At 44.4% G+C, this 11,832-nt stretch overlaps 1 protein-coding gene across 1 annotated transcript; it reads right to left on the bottom strand.

Annotated features, from left to right (window-relative positions):
- Window positions 1-1,132: 1,132 nt before the first annotated feature.
- Window positions 1,133-2,584, bottom strand: LOC308312063 (ubiquinone biosynthesis monooxygenase COQ6, mitochondrial-like; the record flags this gene model as incomplete). Its single annotated transcript, XM_080794470.1, has 1 exon — window positions 1,133-2,584. The coding sequence occupies one exon, from the start codon at window positions 2,582-2,584 to the stop codon at window positions 1,133-1,135; it is 1,452 nt and encodes a 483-aa protein (XP_080650596.1).
- Window positions 2,585-11,832: the final 9,248 nt, after the last annotated feature.

Here is an 11,832-nt window from a genome sequence, read left to right as displayed (position 1 = left end):
AACGGCCATAGCCGTCCTCACAAACGTGATGAGGTCAGCACATTTGGTGTATTTGGTGTATATGGCCTAAGGAGTGTTTTTGTGCAAAACTAATGCTTGGAATGGATTCGGAACCATGAAAACCCCCTAGTTATGTCACATGCTACTTAAAGAATGATGAAATTTGGACTTTTTTGCCTCATATAGGATGTTATGGGTATGATCACATATTATGCTAATAACTGACCCAACTAATGAGTCCAATCAAACGGCCACTGCAGGACCAATATCACCTTGATTTTGATTGCATATAGCAGTGTTGTTTTTGGCAGCACATTTTGATTTTAGTTTCAGTCATAGTCTCTTGAATAGTTTTCATTTAGTTTCAGTCACATTTTAGTCACCTGTGTTAAGTCTAGTTTCAGTCGACTAAATATCATGTGAATTTAGTCGACTAAATCTACAGTTGATGTGTTTTGTCTTGACGCCTTCGTAATGGCTGATTTTACTCTCACTGTTTTCAGCATGCAACCAAGTGTATACAATGACTCATGCTGGATCTCTTGTCCACTAGTCCCTAACACTTTAGTCTAGTATTTATTTGTTGACGAAATTGTCAGTATATTTAGTCTTAGTTTTAGTCATCATAGCTTAGTTATGCTTTAGTTTCCATTTAGTTTTCGTCAGTGTAAAAAGAGTCGACGAACATTTTTCGTCATTAGTTTTAGTCGACGAAAACACCACTGTTGCATATAGGGCCTAAATGGCTAAATGGAAACCAGACCGCAAGGACTTGATGAACTATTCACAATTATGAAATTATGCCCGATTTCTGATCTGATTTCTGGACCAACGCCCGTTAATAAAGTATTAATTTATTACTAAAAGTAGTAATCAATAAATAGCCTATACTCATTTCCAAGTGTCTGTTTGACACAAATTAAATGTTGAAAAATGCAAGGTTTGTTTCTACTTTGATTTGACATCGTATTAGATTTTTCCATTTTAAATTTTGTTTGCCGATTAAATAATTGGGATTAGTTTGAGACCGTTCCGATATGGCATTTTTACGGCCGATACGGCAGATTCCCATTATGCCACCGATGATATCGTGCGTCACCACGACCAATCAATCCGAGTCAACCAAAACCTGTCACTTGCTTGCAAACGCCACGATGTGCTCTTTCAGCGTAGGAAGCACGTTGGTGGCCAGCATAGCGAAGGTGCGCAGGAGGACCAGGGGCGCGGCGTCGGTGGAGTAAAGACGTTTCACGAGGTCGACGGCGGCCATCATGGGGAGGTTGTGCCGCCGTCGTTCCGCTTGGTACTCCAGCAGGTGGCGCGCGGCTCCCAGGTCCTTCCCGTCGGAGGCCGCTCGGCTCAGGACCCGCGCGAGGCAAGCCACGTCCCCGAAGCCCAGGTTGGCTCCCTGGCCGGCCAGCGGGTGCAGGCGGTGCGCCGCGTCCCCGACCAGCACCACCCGGCGCCTCGTGTAGTCCGCGGCGTGGCCCAGTCCCAGGGGGAACGCCGCGCGGCTCTTCGGGCCGACGCCGGACACGCGCGGGGGAAGCTGGCGGCGCGCCGCGCCGGCGGAAGAAGACGGCGTCAGAACCGACAGCGCGCTGCGGAACAGGGAGCCGGACCGGTTCCCGTCGCTCCGGAAGGCGGAGTTGACGGCGTCCGTGAAGCTCCCCGGGTCCAGCTGCAGCAGTTCCCGCGCGCGGCGGAGGCCGGTGGACCACACCAGAGAGCTGCGCGTGTCCGACAGCGGCAGCATGGCCACGGGCCCCGCGGGGAGGAACCTCTGCCACGCGACCGCGTTCTCCGCCGCCGCGGGCTCCGACAGGTGCAGCACGGCCACCACGGCCGACTGCTCGTAGCTCCACCCCGCCGTGCGGATCCCCGACGCTCGCCTCGCCACCGAGTTGGCTCCGTCGGCGCCGATCAGGAGCTTGGCTCGGAGCGTCTCTCCGCCGCCCAGCGTCAACCGGACCCAGGGCGCGGAGTCGGCGGCGGCCGCGGAATTCGGCCAAGCGTAACCCGCCACCTCGGAGCCGTACTTGACCTCCACGTTGTCGGGGAGACCGTCCAGCCGTTTGGAGAGGGCGGCCGCCACGACGTCGTTCTCCACGACGTAGGCCATGTCGCCGCCGCCGCCCCGCGGGTCGTCCTCGCGATGGAACGTGATCAGGGCGTCGGAGCAGGCGTCCCAGACCTGCATCGTCCGATAGGGCTTGCACCTCGCGGCCGTGATGTGGTCCCACGCTCCCACGCCACGAAGGAGGGCGGCGGAGCCGCGGCTGATGGAACTGACTCTGGCGCTGTAGTGTTCGGGGACGCCGTCCATCGCTTTCTTGCCGCCCGCTTCGAGCAGCAGAATCCTCTTCCCCTGCAGATTGGGATCCGCGCCTAAACAACAAGCCATGGCCGAGCCCACCATCCCTCCTCCGGATATGACGACGTCATAGACGTCATCGCCCTGGTCGTTCTGTGTGCTCGCTGGTCCTCGACTAATGGTCGTTGTTACAGTAGACGGGTGCTTCTTCGTGATGTAACACCGGCTAAATCCTTTCAAAGCCAGCGACGCTTTTGCGAGACCACACATCACAGTGTACTGTGCGCTCACTGCACAACTCACCGACTCTTCTCCGTTCACTGAAACTCCGTTCACTGAAACGATCTCCGTGAATAAATGAATAGAATCACACCCGTGTGAAGTGAGCGCCGGATCTCTTATCATCGTACATCATCTCGTTCTGGCCAATCACAATTTGCGTCCTCACTTGTCCGTCTTCACTTTGCTGCCCTCACTTTTATCATCAATATGTACTTGGCTCAGCCAATAAAATCATCGCTAGGATGAGGCCCTCAAACAAAGGAGGCCCTCAAAAAGCTATGCATTATGCACAATGAGCTATAGAAACAATCAATGCATTGATGTTAATATAACATACCGGTAACAAGTTGTGTTATAGAGAGGAGTGACTTCATACACTTCCAAATTAGGTTGGAGACTGGAGATGACATCATTGTTACGCCCACAAATCAACCATTCATTAGCATGGTTATACATTGTATATATATATATATATATATATATATATATATATATATATATATATATATTAGAGCTGGGACTCGATTAAAAAAATTAATCTAATTAATCAGAGGCTTTGTAGTTAATTCATCTAGATTAATCGCATATCATTATTTCACCCAAGAACTGTGAGAGCCATTTTTTCAAATGGATTTTGGTATACTAGTGAATCAATGAATAGTGAATACATAAGTTTATGCAATAAAACATTGTTTTTGTAGTAATAGGGATAATAGTTCTTAATTGAATAATTGCACACAACTGTGCTGTAATCCACGCTACCATCGGATAGCCTTTTAAATCCTATTTCCAATCCACGGGGACAAGCAAAGTGATCTCAGCGGCTTCCCAGTGTCTGGTGGTGTTATTGTCTGAAGAGGACACGGACACTTGGTGCGCAGGTCCGTCTGAAAACTGTCCAGTGACAACGTTCCGCGGTGAAAAAAATAGTGCGATTAAAATGCGTTAATTTTTTTAATGCATTATTTTTTCTGTAGTTAATTAATCGCAATTAATCGCAATTTGTCCCGGCCCTAATATATATATATATATATATATATATATACATGATCCTCATTGACAGTTGAATCTCCACTTGCTCAAATCATCCAAAGTCATACTTTCACTGTGGTAGAACATTAAAATGTTTACGTACAATTGAATATACTACATGCCACTTTAGAGAACCCCACGCAGTGACAGACTTGGGTGTTTCAGAGAACATACATTTAATATATTATCATCTCTTAAACTGTACTGTATATCCTCCGTTCAGCACTGGTTTGCTTTTATTTTGGATGTGTAGGTGATTGTTTTTGAAAATCCAACGTACAATACAACTGCTAATCAAGGTCTAAATATAGGCTGTCTAATCGTTGAAACGTCGTTTTTTTTTCAATGTCTAATCTAAGCCTAGACTGCTAAAATACTTTCATTTATAACCCATTTTTAGATGGCCATCTATAGACTAAAAAATGCTCAGTGGGAAGCTCAACTGAACAAAATAGGCCTGTACATTATATAAATAGTGTGCCTTTAACCTAGTAGCCTTTAAGCATTATAGGCTTACTCAATCGGCTGTCAACCTAACGTGTTTCAACATTTGTAACAAACCGCCTGAAAGTTGGTTGAATTAGGTTAATATATAATTCCAATATATGCATTGAAGCCGCCATCTCCCAAGTTCACATTCAAGAAACTGCTTGTTTTATACAATGCATCAAGTCCAGATAGATGCATGAAACCATCACCTGCCTCGACTGAACTATTTCTTCTTCTTCCAGAACTCTCTGTAATCGTCGATCTTAAAGTCGTCTTCGTAGTGGACTTCGTCCTGTCCCACTGTCTTCTTTACTTCTCTCTTCTTGTGACGAGCTCTACGCTCCTCCTCCGACAGAGTGGACGGGTCTGCCGGCATCGTGAGTATCCGCCTTGGTTCTTTGTATCGTATGTTTATAGTGGACCCGTCGGTTCTGACCAAAAGGACCGGATACTGCCTCTCGTATCTCTGCCTGCCGTAGCGCACTATGGACGTCTTGTTGGAACTGTGCCGGGGAACGTGCGTGTGGAAGAGAGCGGCGCCACAGACCCCCACAGAATCACAGGGTTTGAATAGGGAGGACACGGGCTGAGACGCATGCGGGGGGAGAGAGAGTGGTGGTGGTGATGATGACAAGGATCCAGTATGCCTCCTCGTGATCATATGATGGACACGCCGTGAGAACGGAGATCGAGGCATCCAGATCTTCATTAAGGACATGTTTCAGAATAAATAAAAACTTCTATATTATGTAACAAAAAAAAAACTGAAATAAAAGGTCCATATGGTGGAGTTCCCGCCTATGACATTACTACTGATGTCACAGTCTATGACGTCAGTATTATGTCAGTTGACTCCATATACCATGTACTTCCAATACTAGAAGGACTCTAGGGCTGTATTTTGCGTGTCTTAAGTACCAGTGGTCTTATTACCTAACTTGAGTAAACTAAAGACCTGGAGGCATGATCAATGCCATTTGGCTATTCTGAGTGGCCAAAGAACATTGATCACGCCTCCAGGTCTTTAGTTTACTCAAGTTAGGTAATAAGACCACTGGTACTTAAGACACGCAAAATACAGCCCCTAGGTATCTGCGTTAGAATGTTGCTAATGATGTCATCAATAGTCTGACATATAATTAGTACTGGTGTCATAGACTGGCCTGGACTCCATATTGGGGCATGTCTGACACAGAACACTTTAAAATGTTTACATTTGTATTGCATGCGTGTGTGTGTGTGTGTGTGTGTGTGTGTGTGTGTGTCCAGTTTATCTCTTGAACCGCCTGACCGATTGACAGAAGCCATGGGGCACAGGTCAAAAAACCTATGGCCCCTAACATTAATATACATTGTATTTTCGTGACACCCAATTTAGGCAAAATTAAAAAAAAAAAAAAGTAAATACATTCGTAAAAATACCAATATGACGAAAATGACACATTGAAGAAATTTGATTTTTCTTTTAGGTTGTTAAAGGCAACACATAATTGTAAATATGCATGCTTGTATCTTGGCTATTGAGAGAATCGCTTTGTCAACCCCCTTTTTTCATTGCATTACCTGATGATGACTTAATTACTCCTTATATTATATTTAACAGCTCTGAGACACAGTTGCTTGAACTTCATAAATATCTAAATTTGCTAAACCCCAACATTAAACTTACAATTGAATACTCTCAAATGAGTATAAACTTCCTTGACCTTACGATACCTAAGGATCGAATGGAAAGGCCCCACACCACACAATCCCCAAACATCCTATATTTAGGAAGAAAATGTCTGGCAACAGACTGCTCACTCAGACTCTTGTCACCCTTCCTAATCAGCACCTAAGACGCATTTGTGATGACAGTGTGTTTGAGGCACAAGCTACTGATATGGCTAACCGATTTGCCAGAGTCATTGTTCCGAGTTCCGACCTCCCATTGTTCTGGAATTACTAACCCTATCTCTAACCCTAACCCTAAACATAACCACAAACACGGGAGCAGTGCATGTCGGGAGCAGCCATGTTCACCAACCAGCAGCGCATGTTCACCAACCTTTCTGCATGTTCGGACTATAACGGGACTTCGGATCTCTGGGCAGTCCCCTTTACCAGCAGAGGCTATAACTCTGAGGTGATTTCGCGGGCATGCAACAAGGCACATAAAAAGTGTGTTAAAAAGAAACGCCCCTCTCTGTCTCAATCCAGACCTTACTTTGTTATACACAATTTAGCACTTCCTCAAAACATATTCAGGAACAACTGGGGTTGTGAAAAGGGTGACATTTCTTCTTACGCCTTGGATGGCAATTGGATGATTTGAGGCATTTTGTTCAAAAAATGTGTTTTGCAAAAATCCACCTGTTGGTGGCGCTATAACAGGCCAATGTGAAAATGGTGAGATATATTCCTCAGCATATTAGGAAAGTCTGTGAAAGATTTCATGTAAATTGCACGCTCCGTTCATATTTGTGTTTTTCAAAATGCGGCCTCCTGGTGGCGCTATAACAGGCCGTTCATCGTTGGCATCCAGGGAGTGTGTGTGCAAAATGTGGCATCGACCGGCCCCCTGACTGCCGTTGTCGTACCGACACGGCCACCCAGTATATAGAGAGAAATAAGAGTATAAATGCTTGTGTATCTTCCTGTTGGCCGAGCGTAAGGGGCCCTATGTACCATACTCACCCGGTACCAAACCAAGTACTTTTACTCTGATTACTCACCACCCCGTATCCAAGTACTTCTACTCTAAAGTACTCTTCTGTGCCCTGTGGATAGAGAAAGCTACGTACCACCTTACCTACCTCCGGGGGAGCCTCCTGGCCTCCTCTGGAACCTGGAAAAGAAGAAGAGAAAGAGTTATAGAAATGTCTAGTTGGTAGATTGCCTAGACCGGAGTCTCAGGCCCCAACCCTGTATTACCTTGTGCTCTGACCGTATGCTAACGACCCCTCTCATCCTCTGCAGTGACGACTCCCGCCCCGGACCCGGGACCTCATGCAAAGAATAGTATCTGTTTAAGTTCTGCTGTGAAATTGACTTTGTTTGAACCTGTTTGTGAAATAAAGCAAGGGGCGCCCTCGTGTGTCTAACCCCTGATCCTGCACTCCGAGTCCTATTTCCCACCCGACCTCCCACACTAGTAATACAGAAAGGGGAATTATCTTTTGGTTTTGTGCGTGTAGTGGGTTTCAAACAATCCTGCTGTGTGACAGACTCAAAACGTTTAGCTGCTGTGTCAATCCATTCTGGTTTGTACCCCCTTGTAAGAAATCTATTTGTTAAATCAACTGCTTGCCTGTGATAACTCTGATCTGAACTACAGACTCTCCTGGCCCTATGGAACTGGCTTATAGGCAGACTCCTAATAAGGTGACCAGGGTGAAAGCTATCCCCATGAAGTAAAGTATTCCTATCTGTATTCTGTGGGTTTGTGGAAGGGAAGTCCCTTCTTTTATCACCAAAATATCCAAAAAACTGATCTGAGAGTCACTAGACTCCAGAGTAAAGTTAAGGTGTTCGATACATGAATTCAAATAATCATGAAAAAGACCGAAGTTCGCAGCTGTATTATTCCAAATAAGGAATATGTCATCTATGTAGCGTTGATAGGAGAGAATAGAAGAATAAAAAGGATTAGCCTCAGAGTTCAGAATAAAGGAGAGCTCAAAAAGGCCCATATAAAGGTTAGCCCTTAGTTTGAAGGTAAAAGTCATCTCTAAATTAAAAATAGTTTGTAGTGAGCACAAGGTTCGGTAAGTTCACAAATACAAGCAGTACTGGGTTTCTCTGTACTGGGTTCTAAAAAGTTGGCCTTAGAGCCACTATTGTTCAATATATTTATATATATCCTATATACATGTGTCCTTAGCTTGACACACCCTACATCAGGGATACTCAAGTAGATTTACCGGTGGGCCGCATTACAAAAATGGCAAGGGGCCAGGGGCCAGTAGATAAAATTACGACATTAATGATACTTGATAACTTCTCTCTTTCAATTGCTTTATTTTCGCAAAATGTATCAAAGTACAATGTGCATGCACACAATATGTAAATAAATAAATGTGTTACATTTTCTTGCATAAACACAAAGAGCTGTTTCCATAACTGCACAAATTATTGCACATAACATGAGTAGCTGTGATAACATAATAAAATAACATAACATGAGTAGCTCTTTGCCTGCCTGCCTGCCTGTCTGTCCATGAGTAGTTATTTGTCTGTCTGTCAATGAGTAGCTGTCTTACTGTCTGCCAGGCAGACAGACAGCTACTCATGGAGAATTGGACAGGCAGGCAGGCAGACAGCTACCCAGCTAACATTTCCCCGCTAGCTACCGCCTCCCGCTGTCGCCTTCACAGCGTAGCACGCCCGGGCTGGCTTGGACTTCCCCCCGCTGTCCTCGCGTCAAACGATCGCGCCTCAGTTATGTAGATTTTCATTCCTCTGCGCAACAGTGTGCATTTACAGCCCTCGTGACGCTGTCCTGAGGCTTGCCCCCCCCGCTCCTCTCTTCCTCTCTCTCTTCCTCTCTCTCTCTCTCTCTCTCTCTCTCTCTCTCTCTCTCTCTCTCTCTCAATAATAATAAAATTATATTTTGTAGGATTATTATTATTATTATGATTTTTTTCTTCTTTTTTTAACTATTATTGAATATAATTAAGTGGATTCTTCTTCTACTTCTTCTTGCAGCTATATTTATTTTTCATTTTTATTAATAATATGTACCTGCAGACTATAGTAATTGTAACACTTTGATTCACCCGTGAAGCCCCCCCCCCCCCCCCCTCTATGGTGGGTTCTGCATGGGACCGAGGCTTCACCCGGCATGCATTGCAGAATTGCAGGCTTCTCCGTCTTCCTCCGTCTGTTGTTGTTATGAGCTAGGAAGACAAGACTCCACAACAAAGGCTTATATTTTTCGCCGTTTTTCTCCGGAGAAATTCAGTTGAAAGGTCAGTGTATTTTTATATCTGATATATACTGTGTGTAGTGTAATTGCACGTGTTAGAATCGTTTCGATCTATATCTGTGCACGACTGCACGTAACCCTATAACGCTAGCAGAGGGAATAGATTAGCTATAGCTAGCTAGCTAGCTAATCTATTGTTTGGACGGGGGTTTGCAAACGTATAATTCATGCTATTTTAACAGGCTTAAAAACATCTAGCTCCGTTGGAAAGAAAGAGAAAGCTACTGCAGCTTAAGCGTTATGGACGGTGTTTTATATTATTTCATTTTACAGACAAACAATATATTGGCCTTTGGATCCTGCTGAAAATAGCCGATCTACAAGCTCTCTTGCCTCAAGTTTGCAATGTGTAACTGTGTACCATTGTTAATTTGTTACCATCATGACATTTTAAATGACCGAGGTGTAGAAGGGAGATGAGCTTGTAGATCTGCTATTTTTCAACAGCTAACAGCTTTTAAAATAATGTTTAAAACCTATGAGGCGACACAGATGCGTCCTCAGGTCTAAATGGGTTAAGGCAGTGGTTCTCACAGCCATCAAAACGTTATCCCACATTTCACAGCAGTGATGGTAGGTAGGCCTATTTCAGAATGCCTGAATTTACACTTGGTTGCATGGTGAAAATAGTCGATCTACAAGCTCACGTGTTGTGAGCCCTATACAAATGCAATCCATATCAATTTTGTATTTGATTTTGTTCAAATTACAGATGAGGAGGTCACATGGAGGAAGTGGAGATGATGGTGATGGATAAATAAAATGGATAAATGGTAAGAACATTTTCACATTTTAGCACAGGAATAGAAATTAGAAAATGGCTGGGTTTTACCCACAGGGCAACTGTTAAGTCATGTATCACAAGCCAGAGAAATGATTAAGGTGAAAATAATTTATTTAATTAATTCTGTGATTTCAGACGAACTTTCGCTGGAGGAAGACCTATCGACTTCAAATGCAACCTCTGCTGGAAAGGCTACCACCAGTCGGGTTTCCCTGACCCTCTACTATACGCAACATCCAGACCTCAAGGAACGCACCCAGCTTTCCGTGCTCAGACATACAGACACGGGGACATACACACATTGCTACGCTCAGAAACTCCTGACTCCACTCGGAAGAGAATTGGTGTTTTAAAGACTTAAGCACTTAAACTTGAGAACTGATATGTCTTCTAAATCCTCACAGATTTTAGTTAAAACGTTTGCTGCAAAATAATATATATTTACAGATTTGTGCCACATTTTCACGATGTTTCAAAATTAGCAAATCTACAAACTCGTTTTCAACAGCTTACAGCTTTTTAAATAATGGTTAAAGTGGCTAAAACCAGGGGATCTTGGACTTCAGTGACAGGGACCTGGGGTCTGAGAGCCGGAGACGTTGGACAGGGTGCATTTTGGAACTTCTGCTGGCGGCCACCACCAGTCAGGCTTCATAAAGGAAGGAAACGGACAGGCACGGCAGGCAGCTAGCTCATCAAATGGTGGTCCGTGGCTCAAATGCTGAATAACTTTGGCATGAAAAGGGTTCAAACCCACCGCTATAGGGGTTTCCAAATGGACTCTTGAATGTATGCTGCACGATTTCTTGCTCAAAAGGTGAATCTCGATTGTGTGTTCTGTTTATTGCTGTGTAACTGTTATTGCAACATTACTGGGCCTACATAACTAACTCCACACAGAATAGACTTGGTGTTTTATAGAAATTAAACTTGAGAACTGATTCCACAAAATGTCTTCTAAATCCTCACAGATTTTAGTTAAAACGTTCACTGTGTTTGGGCCACATTTTCACGATTTTTCAAAAATAGCAAATCTACAAGCTCGTGAGCTTGTAAATCTGCCAACAATCTAACAGCTTTTAAAATTATGGTTAAAGTGTTTGAATGGTATGACTGTTTTCTGAAAAGCCTAGATGTTTCTGTATCATTGGTGTTCAAACGATTTACTCCAATCTGAAAATATGTTGTTCCAGGGACCGCGCTACGAGCTTGTAGGTCTGCTATTTAGTTTTATCCTGAAAATGTGCAAATCTTTGAATATATATTGTTTCAGAGCAAACGTTTTTAACTCATCTTTGCTTCTCGGTAGTCCCTGGAACAACATATTTTCAGATACTCTAGGTGTCTGCGGCCAATTTCATAATATTTCTGGGGTCCTTGACATAACATAATTTGAGAACCACTAATATAGAAACATAGGTTTTTCAGAAAACTGTGGAAATGTGGACACAATCTTATCCAACGTGTTCTGGTGGTTTCAGGAAAGTTGGTGTTTTATAGATTTTAGAAGCCAGTGGTTCTCAAAGAGTGGTCTTAAAGTGCATTCTCAGCAAAATGACATAAAAATCAACCACTTGTATTCTAAACTTGGTTGTTTACATATTTTTTCTATGTGGCTAAATGATTTCATTGTAACCTTTTTTTTTTCCTAATAAAGAAACAAAATTAAGTATACATTTGCTGCTTTATTATGTTTCTATAAATATGTGGGAGGGAGGTGAGCATGGGGGAGGAGGGGTGCGGGGTCGCAATATATATGGAGGGGGGGGGGGGTGTCATAAGACGCTGTCCTGCTGCTGCCGTCGTAGCTGACGTTCGAGTCGCGGCAGAGAAGCGGGGCGCCGGCTACACGCGCGTCGGCGCGCACGGCACACGCTGATCAAGAACGACGCGGCCACATCGTGCGGCGCGCCCGGCGGAGGACACGATCGGCGGCGCGCGGCGACCGCCTCACGCAGGCGGCGC

This window comes from Protomyctophum bolini (genome assembly GCF_963924005.1).
Source record: "Protomyctophum bolini genome assembly, contig: SCAFFOLD_353, whole genome shotgun sequence".
Classification (NCBI taxonomy): Eukaryota; Metazoa; Chordata; class Actinopteri; order Myctophiformes; family Myctophidae; genus Protomyctophum; species Protomyctophum bolini.
The sequence above is the reverse complement of the archived record's forward strand: the minus strand, read 5'-3'. Positions and strand labels throughout refer to the sequence as shown.